The sequence below is a fragment of the Hemiscyllium ocellatum genome, chromosome 2 (assembly GCF_020745735.1).
Source record: "Hemiscyllium ocellatum isolate sHemOce1 chromosome 2, sHemOce1.pat.X.cur, whole genome shotgun sequence".
NCBI lineage: Eukaryota > Metazoa > Chordata > Chondrichthyes > Orectolobiformes > Hemiscylliidae > Hemiscyllium > Hemiscyllium ocellatum.
In genome coordinates, this window is record NC_083402.1 from 5704683 (window position 1) to 5722088 (window position 17406).

Genomic DNA, 17406 nt, shown 5'->3' on the forward strand with positions numbered 1-17406 from the left:
CTAGTATCTCCAGGTTGTTGTCTGAAGGCTGGTGTCTGCAGGCTGGTGTCTGCAGGCTGGTGTCTGCAGGCTGGTGTCTGGCAGCTGCTGTCTGTAGGCTGCTGTCTGCAGGCTGGTGTCTGTAGGCTGCTGTCTGCACCTACTGTCTGCAGGCTGGTGTCTGCAGGCTGGTGTCTGCAGGCTGGTGTGTGCAGGCTGATGGGCTTACAGCTGGGACCCATTGAAGAAGGCTGGCAAGAGTGAAATTTTTACAGTGCACATGGTCCTTGTGCTGGTATTGCCGGGAGTCTGTGACTTTCAAACAAAGTGCTTCTTGCAGCACTGTAACATACTGCAGCTCATTGTTCATCCAAATTCTCACATTATAAACTCACCGCATATTCACAAACCCATTGCTGAGATTTGAGCAAATAAACAACAAATTTGACAGGTGGAAATAATGGCAGGACAAATTGGTACAGCAGTTCTGATTGAAATTTCTATCTTCTCAGTCTTATGTTTCATACTCAATTCTACATGAGCATAAATATTATTGAATGCATTACTACAGTGGAAGTATTTGTATTTAAAATTAAACATGCAAATAAAATTATAACTGCTTGATTCAAGTCAGAATGTTGGATTTTATTTTACATACAAACAGCCAAAGGTGCAATCCACTGGTGGTAGTCAAGAGTAAGTGGTTTTGGATGACCTACTGTTACAGAGGCTAGGACTTGTTAATGAGTAAATAATGCCCTGAATGCTTTGAAGCCCTGCTTCACAGGATGCCTCCAAGACTGGCTCCTGGTCCTGGGGACTCCTGAAGAAGAAGAAGGTGGAGAAAGACGAAAAAGACAAAAAGGCAAGAGAAAAGGAGAGCAGTGAAGCTCGGGATGAAAACGGTGAACGGCAACTCCCGTAAGACACCAAACAGCAAGAGCACCACCGTACTAATAACCACACTCAGTACTAATGTGTTTGACAGTTTGCGCTAACTGCATGGAGGAACGTAATTCTATCACTGGCCCATTTAGTGTGAGCACCAATATCCAGACTGACCCTCACCCAATCAAAAGCTCTATGTATCTAATCAGGATAAATTCCAGTTTCTGACCCATCTTTTTCTTGCTCATTACTTCACATTCACCGAGCCTTAATGAATTAATCTGGCTTCACATGTATTGATGAGAATTCACTTCTTACTAATACACTGGCTAATGTTACTGTTCAGGCAGCATTGAGAAGCAGGTATAAAATACAAGCTGCTGTGAGCAATGTCATTGTTACTAATAAAGCTTTTTGTTTTCTATGTAAAATTGATCATTGCACTTATCAAATGTTTGTTCAATTGACAAGAAAATTAATTACTGAACATCTATAGAGAATGTTTCGCAGCCAGAAATAATGTCTTTTGTGTTTTTTCTGTCGATTTACCCTCCAGCCTGTACTTCTTACAAGAAAGGGTATTTAAGAACGGGAGAAGGTCTGAACCCTCTCACTGGAACAGGAGACCACCCAGATTCTCAAACCTGTTCCTCCTGTCAATTAGACCACATCTAATCTGTTTTTTAATTCCATTCACCCTCTTTCACTTGGTAACTAAATTACTTCACAAACAGGTTTTCTTTGTTATTGCTCTATACACAGGGCTTTGTAGGTAAACATTTAGGAGCAGATTGCAGAAAACAAGCTAGCAAACTGGATTGGAGATGTGCTTCCTTCCCAGCCCCATTGTCAGACAGGATGTCAGTTTTCAGCCCTCTATTCAGGACCACTTCTACTGAGATGCCATTTCATAGCTAAAATTGTCAATTTGAACTGAGAAACATGGTGGCCTTCACGATCTGGAGATAGCTTTCTTATATACCAGATATTAACTGGCTTCTAAATGTCTCCCTTTGTAAAAAATGCAAAGATTACCCATCAGTCTATCTGCTGCTTACGCTGTATTGAATCAACAAGGATGGCCACATGACTTCTAGGAGCTGTTTTGCAGGATTCCATGCCCACTATTACAAGGAGATTAGCCTGCTTTAAAAAATACAGTACTCTAATGTCACAAATCATGACACTTGTAGGTAATGGCCAAACTTTGGAAGGTCAGAACTTCCTGAACAATTCTCAACCTTTCACCTGCATTTGAGATGCCACAGGGATCAGTACTGGGGCCACATTTAATTGCATTGTATATTAATTATTGGATGAAGAAAGTGAATGTTCTATAGCCAAGTTTGTGGATGACACAAAAATAGCTGGGAAGGCACGTGGTGAGAATGACACAAAGAGTTTGCAAAGGGATAGAGGCAGATTAAGTGGGAAAAAAAACTTGGTGGATGGAATATATGTGGGAAAATGTGAGGTAATGCACTTTGATGAGGAAGACTTTCTTCTCTCAGAGGGTAGTGAATCTGTGGAATTCTTAACCACAGAGGTTGCCGAGGCTGGGTTGTTAAGTGTATTCAAGGCTGAGATAGACAGACATTTCATCAGTAAGGAGTTCAAGGGTTATGGAAAAAAGGCAGGAGTTGAACATTATCATATCAGCCATGGTCTCAGTGAATGGTGGCATCCACTCAAAGGACTGAATGGCTTACACTTGGTCCTACACCTTATGATCATTTATAGCTACAGTATTTACATATTAGACAGGCAGGAGGCTGAAGAACACAGCAAGCCAGGCAGCATTAGGAGGTGGAGAAGTCCACATTTCAGGTCAAGCCCCTTCGTCAGGAATATTTACGTGACTTGGCTAGTTCAGTTTCTGGTCAGTGGATGTTGTCAGTTGAGGGGCGGTGGGTACAGTTCAGTGATTGTAATATCACTGAACGTCAAGGGACGTTTGGTTCAATTCTTCGTTGTTGGTGAAGGTCATTACCTGCCATCTGATTAATGACATAGACCTGGGTGTCCAGACCACAGGTTCAGAAACCAAAACAGAAACTGCTGGAGAAACTCAGCTGACTCTTCTTTAGAATAGGGTCAAAACATCTGCTCTGAAGAAGGGTCACTGGACTCAAATGTTAACCTTTTCTCCACAAATGCTGCCAGACCTGCTGAGTTCAACTCTTTAGCATCTACAGTTCTTTGTCTTATTTTACCAGCTTCAGAAAACATAGTGATTTTGAGAATTGTAAGGAAGGCAGAGATTGGCTGATGGAATGGATGGGCATGTGACACACACAGGGCAAAATAAGAGAAAGAATACTATTCTAGAGTGGGTGCAAAAACAGAAGGGTTTCATGGAATATGTGTACAAGTCATTGAAGGGACAGGAAAGGTTGAATAAGTGGGTAATAAAACATGATTGTATAAGGAGATAGGATACTGCGCTTTAGAAATAGGGACATAAAGTACATAATTTCATAAAATATTTTTTCAGTCTTAATTGGAGCATCATGTCCAATTCTAGGCACTGAATGTCAGAAGGATGTGAAGGTTGGAAATAGATTTATGAGAATAGTTCCAGTGTTGAGGGTCTACCATTCTGAAGGTAGGTTGTAGAATCTGAGTTTTTTCTCTTGGGAAAGGAGACATTTGAGAGAAAATTCCACAGACGTATTCAAAATCATGAGGGGACTGGCAAGATTAGAGATAAACTGCTTTAAGATTGAGACACAGAGGCCGTCTATTTATAATGAATGGCAATAGTAAAAAACAGAAAGTATAGAGACAGGTACTATTTAATGCAACAAGTCGTTGCAATCTGGAATGAACTGCCTGAGAATGTAAGGAAGGTAAAATAACTCAAAGGCCATTATCCCATCACCAAGTCACATGGTGAATCCTTGACTCTGGTAAAGCCTCGTAAAAGTCAACTCCTAAAATTTTCAGGGTGTCTGATGCTCCTGTTTAATTTTTTTTTCATCTGTTTATTTTTTTTCTTTTTTTTCCCCCACACTACTGTCTAACTGCGGTAGTGTTTATTTTTCCCCAGCACCCATGGTGTGTGTGTGCAGGTGTGAGACACAGTGAGAGACACAAGGTGCACGAATCTTTGTTCAATTTCCACCACCAGGAAGATAGGAAAACACCCGAGTGACCAGTGACAAGCAGTGCCCTTACGCTCCTGTTTATTTTTTATTGTTCTTTTTTTTTGTGTGAGACTCTCCTTTTTTTTGATCAAACAGTGAAGGGATGCTCTGTTTATTTTTTTTTTCCCATACTACCGCCTAACTGCAGTAGTGCTTATTTTATCCCCAGCACCCATGTTGTGTGTGTGCAGGTGTGAGACACAGTGAGAGACATAAGATGCACGAATCGTTATTCAATTTCCACCACCAGGAAGATAGGAAAACACCCAAGTGGCCAGTGACAAGCAGTGCCCTTACGCTCCTGTTTATTTTTTTTTCACAGTGAAAGACACAAAGTGTACAAATCTTTATTCAATTTCCACCACCAGGAAAATAGGAAAACACCCGAGTGGCCTGTGATGAGCAGTGCCCTTCACATCAAAATGCTCCTGTTTATTTTTTTTTCACCTCTATTTTTTCTTTTTTTTCTTTTTTTTAAATTAACCCCCACACTACCACCTAACTGCGGTAGTGCTTATTATTTTTATCCCCAGCACCCATGGTGTGTGTGTGCAGCTGTGAGACACAGTGAGAGACAAGGTGTACAAATCTTTATGCAATTTCCACCACCAGGAAAATAGGAAAACACCCGAGTGGCCAGTGACAAGCGCTGCCCTTCACATCAAAGGGCAATGCTGTGTGAATCTCTTGGTTATATTTTTTGTTTTTTTTTCCATAGTGTGTGTGTGCAGGTGTGAGACGCAGTGAGAAACACAAAGTGCACAAATTTTTATTTAATTTCCACCACCAGAAAAATAGGAAAACACCCGAGTGGCCTGTGACAAGCAGTGCCCTTCACATCAAAGGGCAATGCTATGTGATCAAAACAGTGAAGGGGAGGGCAGGGACTAAATCAAAATAGAGTTGGAGGGGGAAAACGCTCCTGTTTATATCTGTCAGCCAAGGCTCCCTAATTGGATCAGAATAACAGCCCCAATCAGCGAATTTGTATTCTATGAGGTCCACTTGGCTGACCTGGTTACAATCATTACAGGAGGCATGTTCAGTTGTGGCCTTCATAAGGGTATTGGATAATTATCTGAACAGTGTTTGCTGAACTACAAGGAAGATGTGAGGGAGTGGGGCCAGCTGAATTGTTTTGAAGAGAACCTGTACAGACACAATGGGCTGAATGGCCATCTTCTATGCCACCACCATTCCATGATTCTATGGAAGGAGAGAGGCAGGGATTCACAGATATCAGTATATCTTCATCATTCCATGAACCTGCATTGATTCCCATTAATTTTCAAGTTTTAGTCCTGAGTGGTACCCTTCTGTCACAAGAGGTGTGAGTGTTATTCAGTAAACTGCAGCCTACAGAAAAGAAAGACAGAATATTGCTAGCTGCTACATGAACAGATGGGACTGAACCTTAGTAGTCATTGCATAGGAAGCCATTTCAGACATTTCTGTGATGTAGGTAAAAACAATGACTGCAAATGCACGTGGGAAGGGAAATTGCGGTCTCTAATTGCGAAGGTTGGTAGGGTAGAAGGTGAGCGCCAGGGGCGTTCTGGGTAAGGTGGAAGGTGAGCAATTTCCCTTCCCACGTGGTTAAAGATGCCCTCCAATGCATCTCGTCCACATCCTGCACCTCTGCCCTCAGACCCCACTCCTCCAACTGTAACAAGGACAGAACGCCCCTGGTGCTCACCTTCCACCCTACCAACTTTCGCATAAACCAAATCATCCTCCAACATTTCCACCACCTCCAAAAAGACCCCACCACCAGGGATATATTTCCCTCCCCACCCTTTTTCACCTTCCGCAAAGACCGTTCCCTCCATGACTACCTGGTCAGGTCCACGCCCCTCTACAACCCACCCTCCCATCCTGGCACCTTCCCCTGCCACCGCAGAACTGCAAAACCTGCGCCCACGTTTCCTCCCTCACCTCCATCCAAGGCCCTAAAGGAGCCTTCCACATCCATCAAAGTTTTACCTGCACATCCACCAATATCATTTATTGTATCCGTTGCTCCCGATGCAGTCTCCTCTACATTGGGGAGACTGGGCGCCCCCTAGCAGAGCGCTTTAGGGAACATCTCCAGGACAGCCGCACCAATCAACTACACCGCCTCGTGGCCCAACATTTCAACTCCTCCTCTCACTCTGCCGAGGACATGGAGGTCTTGGGCCTCCTTCACCGCCACTCCCTCACCACCAGATGCCTGGAGGAAGAACACCTCATCTTCTGCCTCGGAACTCTTCAACCCCAGGGCATCAATGTGGACTTCAACAGTTTCCTCAGTTCCCCTTCCCCCACCTCACCCTAGTTCCAAACTTCCAGCTCGGCACTGTCCCCATGACTTGTCCTACCTGCCTATCTTTTTTTCCACCTATCCACTCCACCCTCCTCCCTGACCTATCGCCTTCATCCCTTCCCCGACTCACCCATTGTACTCTATGCTACTTTTTCCCCACCCCCACCCTCCTCTAGCTTATCTCTCCACACTTCAGGCTCCCTGCCTTTATTCCTGATGAAGGGCTTTTGCCCAAAATGTCGATTTTACTGCTCCTTGGATGCCGCCTGAACTGCTGGGCTCTTCTAGCACCACTGATCCAGATTTCTGTGATGTGACAAGGTTCTTCTTTACATGTTGAAAGATTGCCATCTACTGGACAAACTTACAGGAGTGTTCCATTTTTAAACAAAAGGTTTAGCTTTGACTTAAGCAGTTTCATTATGAGTATTGCTATTTTCAGTACAGGGAAAGTTGAATGCTTGCACAATGTTGAATGAATTAAGGCTAGTCAGACCATATTGCATTCTCACAATAGAGAAATCCTAGTTTTAAGTTAGAACACTGGAGAAACTCAGCAGGTCTGACAGCATTTGTGAAGAGAGAAACAGAATTACCATTTTAAGTCTGATATGACTTTTCTTTAGAACTGAAAACTGTTGGAAAATAGAAGAGAACTCTTCTGAAGAGCAGTCATATCAGACTTGAAATGTTAACTCTCTCTCTCCAGCTGCCGCACCTTCTGAGTTTCTCCAACACTTTCTGCTTTTGTTTCAGAATTCCAACATCTGAAGTATTTTGCTTTTATTTGAAAAATATTGGATACTTCAATGTCTGAAAAGAAAAGACAGGGTGGCACCGTAAGCCAGCCTTTTCAGCTCAGACAAGATTCAGATTTCCAATGCAGCCTGGTTTTTAAATTTACCTGGGTTTCCTTGTACAAAGTCTAACCTCAACGCAGCCAGAATTGCTCAATGCACTACAGATTCATGTGGCTATACAAATACTGAGCAGGTTTCTGATATGTTCCTCGTGTCTGCTACTTTAACCTTCCCCCCACTCCCTCATACATCAATCTAGTTAGTCTAACGTCTTGAATGCATTTTCTTTGCCTTTCTCCTCCCTCCCCTGTGAATTCTGTTAGATCAGAGTTATTGGGAAGTAGTTACTCTTGACAGTGTAAACTGATGTGCTTTTATTTTTTTCCTCAGATCTATTCCTCCACCAGCAGAACTTCCAACAGGTAAGGGAGCTTCCAATATGAATCCATGCTTTCTGCTTTCTTTTGGTGGGAAGTCAGGAGTCTCAATTTTACATTTTATATTTCATAGAGACCAAGTTTCGTTCATCAGATTCAACTGTGCCTGAGTAACAGCGATAATCAGGGCTGAAACCCAGCACAGAGTAAAAGAATCTGTTTGCTGTTCACCTAAATGTAATGAGCCTTAGTACACAAAGGACCATAGGCATTTCTCTCCATGAGAGAGAGAGAGAGAGAGAGAGAGACAACTGGATATGTACATCTTGAGGGTAACCACTCCACAAGTATGAGGTAAGGTGAGGAGGCAGGCCTCCATGAGTTATCAATGCCAAGATAGGAATTGAACCTACCCTCATTAGCTTTATCCTGCTCCAAACTCTAAAGGCTATTCAGCTTCTTAAGCCTGCTCCACTATTCAATGAGATCATTTACTCACAGAGTCATACAGCATGGAAACAGATCCATCAGTCCAAACAGTCCAGGCCGAACATAATCCCAAGCTAAACTAGTCCCATCTGACTGTTCCTGGCCTATATCCCTCCAAACCTTTCCTCTTCATGTATATATCTAATTGTATCTTAAATATTGTAACTGTGTCCACAACCAACGCTTCCTCAGGATGTTCATTCCACATACAAACCACGCCCTGTGTAAAAAAAAATTGCCCTTCAACTAAATCTCTGTCCTCTCACCTTAAACATATGCCCCTAGTCTTGAAATCCCCCATCCTAGGGAAAAGACAACTACTATTAACCCTATTTATATCCCCCAGGATTTCATAAACTTCTGTAAGGTCACGTCTCAACCTCCTATGCTGCAATATCCTAGTAAATCTCTTCTGAACCCTCTTTAGCTTAATAATATCCTTCCCGTAACTGAGTAACCAAAACTAGATACAGTATTCCAGAAGTGGCCTCACCAATATCCTAGCTGAAAAATGAGTTGCTGAAAAAGCGCGGCAGATCAGGCAGCATCCAAGGAGCAGGAGAAATGACGTTTCGGGCATAAGCCCTTCTTCAGGAACCATTCCTGAAGAAGGGCTTATGCCCGAAACTTTGATTGTCCTGCTCCTTGGATGCTGCCTGACCTGCTGCGCTTTTCCAACAACACATTTTTTCAGCTCTGATCTCCAGCATCTGCAGTCCTCACTTTCTCCTCACCAATATCCTATACAATCTCAACATGACTTCCCAACTCCTAGACTCAAAGGATTGAGCAATGACAGCAAGTGTACCAAATGCCTTTTTAACTACCGTCTATATGTGATGCATATCACAAACTTCAAAGTATATACCTACAACCCTAGGTCTCTCTATTCTACAACACTACCCAAGGCCTTACCATTAACTATATAAACTTTACCTTGTTTGTTGTACCAAAATGCAACAAATCGTATTTATCCAGATTGCGCTCCATCTGCCATTTTTCAGCACATTGATCCATTTTATCAAGATCCCTTTGTGATCTTAGGAAACATTCTTCACTATCTATTATGCCACTAATTTTGGTATCATCCACGAACTTACGAACCATGCCTTCTATCTAAATCATTTATATAAACAATAAACAAAAGAGGACCCAGCACTGATCCCTGTGGAACACTGCTGCTCACAAGCTCCAGTCTGGAAAGTAATCCTCCACCACCACCCTCTGTCCCTTATCCCTTATCCCTCTAAACCCTTCCTATTCATATACCCATCCAGATCCCTTTTAAATGTTGCGATTGTCCTAGCTTCCACCACTTCCTCTGACAGCTCATTGCATACATACATCACCCTCTGTGAAAATGTTGCCTTTTAGGTCCCTTTTATATCTTTCCCCTCTCACCATAAACCTATGCCCTCTAGTTCTGGACTCCCTCACACCAGGGAAAAGACTTTGTCTATTTATCCTATCCAAGCCCCTCATGATTTTATAAACTTCTATAAGGTAGCCCCTCTGATGCTCCAGGGAAAACAGCCCCAGCCTATTCAGCCTCTCTCTATAGCTTAAATCCTCCAACCCTGGCAATATCCTTTGTAAATCTTTTCTGAAGCCCTTCAAGTTTTGCAACATCCTTCTAATAGGAAGGAGACCAGAATTGCATGCAATATTCCAAAAAGTGGCCTAGCTGAAAATGTGTTGCTGGAAAAGCGCAGCAGGTCAGGCAGCATCCAAGGAACAGGAAATTCGACGTTTCAGGCATAAACCCTTCTTCAGAAGAAAGGCCTATGCCCGAAAAGTCGAATTTCCTGTTCCTTGGATGCTGCCTGACCTGCTGCGCTTTTCCAGCAACACATTTTCAGCTCTGATCTCCAGCATCTGCAGACCTCACTTTCTCCTCCATAAAGTGGCCTAACCAATGTCCTGTGCAGCAGCAACATGATCTCCCAACTCCTGTACTCAATACTCTGACCAATAAAAGAAAGCATACCAAACGCCTTCTTCACTATCCTATCCACCTGTGACTCTACTTTCAAGGAGCTATGAACCTGCACTCCAAGGTCTCTTTCCTCAGCAACACTCCTTCGGACCTTACCATTAAGTGTATCAGTCCTGTTCTGACATGCTTTCCCAAAATGCAAAACCTCACATTTATCTAAATTAAACTCCATCTGCAACTCCTCAGCCCTTTGGCACACCTGATCAAGATCCCATTGTACTCTGAGGTAACCATCTTTGCTGTCCAAAGCACCTCCAATTTTGGTGTCATCTGCAAACTTACTAATTTTCCCTCCTATGTTCACATCCAAATCAATTATATAAATGACTGAAAGCTAATTGGTGTAAATTGTGAAAGTCGAAAAGTGTGGTGCTGGAAAAGCACAGCTGGTCAGGCAGCATCTGAGGAGCAGGAGAGTTGACATTTCGGGCATAAGCCCTTCATCAGGAATGTGGGGGTGAGGAGAGGAAGTGGGCTGAGAGATTAATAGGGGGCTGGGGGGAAGGTAGTTGGGAAAGCAATTGGTAGATGTGGCCCTGGAAGTTGTAAAAGATTGAGTCCCAGCACAGACCCCTGCAAAACTCCACTCATCACGTTCTGCCAATCAGACACAGACTTGTTTATGTAAACTTTCTGATTACTGCCAACCGGCCAATTTACCGTCCATGTTCACATCTTCCCCTCCCCACTCGCACCCCACACCTGAGCTTTTATTTTCCACAATAAGCTTTGAGGTGGCACCTTATCAAATCTCTTTGGGAAATCCTGGATTTCTATAGTTTGAAACAATGGAACGCCAGGTACAGCATGGAGTTAGATTGAGTAAAACTTCCTCTGCAGTGCCCTCATCGAACACTCCCAGCACAGGGACAGTATCTTGCATCCAGAAGTTTGGGCACAAGCTGTTTGGCTCAGCTGTTATCCATCACATTGAGTGAGCACTGAGAAGAGGAAATGAGGACTTTGACCAATCTTTCCCTGCACATTTCACTGACTCTATCACTCTGAATGCGACAAATACTCACTTCATTCTAGCCTGCTTACTGAACCGTGAATGAAAAGACCCAGCTAAACCCGCCTGGAAGGGAGCAGTGATTTATGCAAAATAAACCAATTGTGTCATGCTTGATGCCACTTGACTACCGTTCTGTGGCAGCCTGCGGCACTTTTACAACATGTGGCTAGGGATTGTGGTTTTTCTGCAGTAAAGCATCTTTTATACTTGTTGCTGTTGTTGGACGTTGCATTCACAGACTCTTGCTTCCTTTCACAGAGGGGGAGGATGTTTATGATGATGTTGGCGCTGATGATTTCCCTCCTCCGCCTCCTGAATCAAGGTAAAATCTACATGTAAAGTATTTATTAGCTCCAAGTAACTCTGTTGCTTCATAAAAGCAAGATCCATAGCAAGAATATGGCCATTCAATCTGTTCTGCATTTTGCTGTGTTCAGTGCTGCACCCCTATTTTCTGTCAGTAACCCTGTATGACCCTCATCTGCTGCCTGGTCCATTCACTTTAAACATGATTCATGGAATAGTGGGGAGAACAGTGGTTAAGGTAATGCCACTGAACTAGTAAACCAGAGATCATGGACTGCGGAGGATCAAGAAAGGAACGCCACACCATTTTCCACAGGGCTATAAGGGACATGCAATAAATGCTGGCCCAGCCAAGGAACACCAACATCCCAGAAATAAATTTTTAAAAACACCCAAGCGAATGTCAAATCCCATTATGGCATAGACATAGGACCATAGAAACAAAGAAAGCAGGAATAGGCCATTCAGCCCTTCGAACCTGCACCACCATTCAATAGGATCATGGCTGATCATACAATCTCAGTATCCTATTCCCACCCTCTCTCCATACCACTTGATCCTTTTAGCCGCAAGGGCATGTCCAACTCCCTCTTGAATATATCTAAGGAACTCGCTCCAATAGCTTCCTGTTTGAGAGAATTCCACTGGTTCACAATTCTCTGAGTGAAGAAATTCTTCCTCATCTCAGTCCTGAATGCCTTACCCATTATTCTTAGACTATGACCCCTGGACTTCCTCAACATCGGGAACATTGTTCCTGCATCTAGCCTGTTCAACATGATCATGGCTGATCATCCAACCAAGTTGCTGCTTTTACCCCATATCCTTTGATTCCTATAGCCCTAAAAACTACATCTAACTTCTTCTTATAATATTTTGGCCAACATGACTCTCTTCAGAACTCTTCAGACCTTGTGACAATTGGTAGAGTTTGAAATCAACCAATTAATACATAGAATCATAGAGACGTATAGCACAGAGACAGGCCCTTTGGTCCAAACTGGTCCATGTCATCCAAAATGTCCATCTACACTAACACAATTTCCCTGCACTTGCCCATTTCTTTATAATCTTTTTCTATTCACTTATTTATCCAAATGCCTTTTAAATGTTGTTAATGTACCTGCCTCAACCACTGACATTGGCAGTTCCTTCCATATGCGTACCACCCTCTGTGTAAAAAAGTTGCCCCTCCAGTTCCCTTTTACTCTTTCCCCTCTAACCTTAAACTGATGCCTTCTAGTCCTCGATTCCCCAACCTTGGGAAAAAGACTGAGTTCATTCATCTTAACCATGCCTCTCAGGATCTCACACACTCAGAATCATAGAATCCCTACAGTGTGGAAACAAACCCTTTGGCCCAAAATGTCCACAATGATTCTCCAAAGAGTAATCCACCCAGACCCATTCCCCTACCCTATTATCCTATATGTACCCCTGACTAATGCACCTAACCTACACATTCCTGAACACTATGAGCAATTTAGCATGGCCAATTCACCTGACCTGCACATCTTTGGATTGTAGGAAGAAGCCAGAGCACCCAGAGGAAGCCCACACAAACACGGGGAGAATATGTAAACTTCATACAGACAGTCACCCAAGGCGGGAATCAAACCTGGGTCCCTGGCACTGTTAGGCAGCAGTGCTAACTACCGTGCCACCGTGCAGCCACTAATTCTAGGGGGATTGCTCTCAGTCACCTATGCTCTAAAGAAAAAGGTCCTACCTTATCCAATCTCTCCCCATAACTCAGTCTATTGAGTCCTGGCAACATCCTTGCAAATTACTTCTGCACTCTTTCCAGTTTAATAACATCCTTCCTATAACAAGGTGACAAAAGCTGAACACAATACTCCAAGTGTGGCCTCACCAACATCCTGTACAACTGCAAGATAACTTCCCAACATCTATACTCAATGCCCTGACCGATGAAGGCCAGTGTGCCAAAAACTGCCTTAACTGCCCTGTCTACCTGGGACTCCACTTTCAGAGAACCATGCACCTGAACTCCAAGGTTCACTACACTCCTTAAGGCCCTACCATTCACCATGAAACACCTACCTTGATTTGACATTCCAAAATACAAGACCTCACACCTATATTAAACTCCATTTGCCATTTCTCAACCCACTTCCCCAGCTGATCAAGTTCCTGCTTCAATTTCTGATAACCTTCCATGCTGTCCATTTACTGCCTATTTTAGTGTCTTCTGTAAACTTACTTATCATGTCTTTTAGATTCTCATCCAAATCATTATAGACAACAAACAGCAATGGGCCCAGCACCGATTCCTGAGGCACTCGATTAATCACAGGCCTCCAGGCCAACAAGCGTCCTTCCACGATTACCCTCTGCTTCCTACCATCAAACCAACTGTGTATCCAATTTGCTAGCTCCCACTGGATTCCATGTGATCTAACCTTCCAGAGCAGCCTACCACATGGAACCTTATCAAAGGCCTTACTGAAATCTATATAGACTATGTCAACTGCCCTTCCTTCGTCAACCTTCCTGGTCACTTCGTCAAAAAACTCTAAGAAATTTGTGAAATTTGTTTTCCCATGCACAAAGCCATGATGACTGCTTGTAGTCAAACCCTGTCTTTCCAAATGCACACACAGAGGAACCTCCATTATCCGAAAGAGCTGGGCAGGCACTATTTCATTCAGATAATTGATTATTTGGTTAATTGATTTTCTCTGGAGCTCAGAGTTTTCTGTGAAGCCTGCTTCCTGTTCAGGAAACTAGGCAAAAGCACACTGCGGGCGAGACCCTGCCCCCACCCCCCCCCCAACCCCAACCTCATCCAACCTCACCCCCACATCCACACCCCCGTCTGCCCCAACTCCATTCACTCCCACCCTGTCCCCTGCCCACTCCCAATCCCATCCCATCCAACACTGACCCCTGTCCGCCCCCACCTGCTCCCCAATCCCGTCCAATACGGCCCCCCCAACCTGCCCCCAACCCCACAGCCCAAACCCCGCGCCCACAACTCCACACCCCTGTCCATCCCCACCCACTATCCGACCCCCCTTCCACACGCCGCCTCCCCCCCCCCCCAACACATTCTGCACCATACCCCCGGGCAGCCAGACTGTACACCAATAGTAATACTGCTGCTGCCTTTGTGGGGTCTCTCTCACACACACACACACACACACAACTTTTTCACAGGTTCCACCTCTGCCCTGTGTAGGACAATGTTGGAGAGATTATCTGGTGAAGGGGGGGTTTAGGGTACACCCCGTGTAGAATTTCAGGGAAAGTGTGAGGGGAGAGAGAGAGGGCAGGAGGTCAGTCATTTGGAGACGGTGCCTGGACGTTCCATGACTGTTCTCGGCAGCATTTCAGTGAGCTGAGTTCATTTTTAATCATTGTACCTGTAAACAAAAGACGCGATCAGGGTTGACACAGCTCTTTGACGTATTGTTTCTATAGGAACCTTGAGATCTCCTTTGGTTAATCTGATATTCAGACAATTGATATTCGGATAATCAAGGTTTCTCTGTATAACCTATCCCTCAGAATCCTCTCAAGTAATTTACCTAACACAGATGTTAAGCTTACTGCTCTATAGTTCCCAGGTTTTTGTTGCAGCTCTTCTTGAATAATGGCACAACATTCACTACCCTCCAGTCTTCTGGGACTTCACTATGGCTAGCGATGATGCAAAGATATCAGCTAGGGCCTCCGCAATTTCTTTTCTAGCCTCTAGCTGTGTTCTTGGATATATCTGGTCAGAACCAGGAGATCTATCCCACCTTCATATATTCTAATATGTTCAATACTTACCTCTACTGTATTATAGATTATCCCCAGGACATGACCATTAACTTCCCAAAGTTCCCAAATCTTCATATGTCTTTCTCCATGGTAAACACAAAGGAGAAATATTCATTGAGGACCTTGCCCATCTTCTGCAATTCTACACATACTTGTCCACTTTGGTACTTGAGGGACCCTATTCTCTCTCCAGTTTTTTTTCCTTTAATATACTTAAAGAATCTCTTTGGATTCATCCTAATCTCTCAGTCAAACTATTTTATACCCCTTTTCGCCCTCCTGATTTCCTTCTTCAGTAAAGTCCTGTATCCCCTATATACCTCCAGGGATTCCCTTGATCCCAGCTGCCTCTACCTAAGCTATGCCTCCTCCTTTCTTCTGATCAAAGCCTCAATAATTCTTGACATTGAGTCCCCTCTTCCTGTCAATCTTGCCCTTCACCCTCACAGGGATATATAGACCTTAAACTTTAGGTATCTCACTATGTGGGGGCAACATGGTGGGCTCAGTGGTTAGCACTGATGCCTCACAGTATCAGGGACCCAGGTTCGATTCCAACCTTGGGTGACTATCTGCGTAGAGTTGGCACATTCTCCCCGTGTCTGCATGGCTTTCTTCTGGGTGCTCCAGTTTCCTCTTACAATCCAAAGATATGCAGGTCAGGTGAATTGGCCATGCTAAATTGCCTAGGTGCACTAGACAGAGGGAGATGGGTCTGGGTAGGTTACACTTTGGAGGGTTGGTGTGGACTTGTTAGGCCAAAGGGCCTGTTTTCAAACTGTAGGGAATCTAATCTAATCTAAAGGACCCCCCACTTGCCGGAGGTCCCTTTATCTGCAAACAAACTACTCCGAATAACCCCTGAAAGCTCCTGTCTAATTCCATCAAAACTCACCTTGCCCCAGGTTAGAACTGGAATCTGTGGACCAGTTTTGTCCCTCTCAATAACTACCTTAACATTAATAGAACTATGATCACTGGTCCCAAAGTGCTCCCCCCACTGTCACCTCAGTCACCTATCCTGCCCTATTGCCCAAGAGTAGCTTGGGTTTTGCCCCTTCCTGAGCAGGACCCTGCACGTACTGCTTGAGGAAATTTTCCTGAACACTCTCAACAAGTTCTACCCCATCTAATCCTTTCATGCTCTGGCAGTCCCAGTCTATGTTAGGAAAGTTGAATTCCCCTGCTATGATAACCCTATTGCTCAACCACTTGATGAAGGAGCAGCACTCCAAAAGCTAGTGCTTCCAAATAGACCTGTTGGACTATATCCTGGTGTTGTGTGATTGTTAATTTTGTACACACCAGTCCAACACCGGCATCTCCAAATCATGGTATTGCGTGATTTTTAACATTGCATGGATGGGAAGGAAAAGACTGGGCTGCCAGCAGAGGAGGTGAAGTGGAAATTTTACAGAAATATTTAAATTCATGAATGGTTTAGGCAGACTTCCAATAATTGAGGAAGGGGTGAGAATCAGAAAGCACAGTTTAAAGGTGACTGGAAAAAGTACCTGGAAATGACAAGGGCAAAGCAGAATGCAACAGAATATTTGGAATTTGCAATGGAATGTCTAATATGCTGGACAAAACAGATTCATAAGGGAATTGGTTAAATACTTGACAATCAAACATTGTGGAAATATAAATAAAAACCAAAAGAACTGTGGATGCTGTATAAATCAGAAACTAAATTTGCTAGAAAAGCTCAGCAGGTCTGGCAGCATGTGTGAAGAGAAAGCAGAGTTAATGTTTCAAGTCTGGAAGGGTCACCAGACCTGAAATGTTAACTGATTTCTCTTCACAGATTTTGCCAGACCTGCTGAGCTTTTTCAGCAATTTCTGTGATTTTGGAAATATAGGCAAAATGCAGGAGAGTGGGACTAACTGGATTGCTTTTCCAACAAGTTCACTCAGACTTGATGGGCGGAGCAACAATGGTTCCTATTGTTTGTCTGCCAGCTCAAAAAGGAGACAGAAAAAAACATATCAATTTATGAGAGGAGGTAAACGTATTATAGGTTTCCATTGTAACTGGGCACAACAAGTAACTAATCACTATGGTCTTAACTGTGTAGTTGGTAAACTTATCTTTTATGAATTTGAAAAACATGCCTAATCCTATGTTCTAAGTCTTCCAGTGGGTGTAACTATTTCCTGGTTCTCATTATTGAAAACCAGCCTCTGGTCAGGGTTCAGAACAATGCATGAAACATTGGGAGTTGGAAGTGAAGTGTTTCTGCTTTGAACAATGGTTGCACCATTTCACAAAAGCCTGGTGACAGTACTGCAAAACATATAAAAGTCAGTATAGTC

The 17406-nt window shown here is 43.6% G+C and overlaps 1 protein-coding gene across 3 annotated transcripts in view; it reads left to right on the plus strand.

Annotated features, from left to right (window-relative positions):
- LOC132826430 (FYN-binding protein 1) overlaps positions 1 to 17406 on the plus strand; it is a 191492-nt gene that overhangs the window by 157294 nt on the left and 16792 nt on the right. For 2 of the 3 annotated variants that reach the window (XM_060842351.1, XM_060842360.1), the window contains exons 12-14: positions 754 to 900; positions 7509 to 7540; positions 11254 to 11317. In XM_060842351.1, the coding sequence (XP_060698334.1) occupies positions 754 to 900; positions 7509 to 7540; positions 11254 to 11317 (243 nt within the window). The remainder of the gene's footprint in view (positions 1 to 753; positions 901 to 7508; positions 7541 to 11253; positions 11318 to 17406) is intronic. The other variant, XM_060842368.1, reaches the window with a different exon arrangement.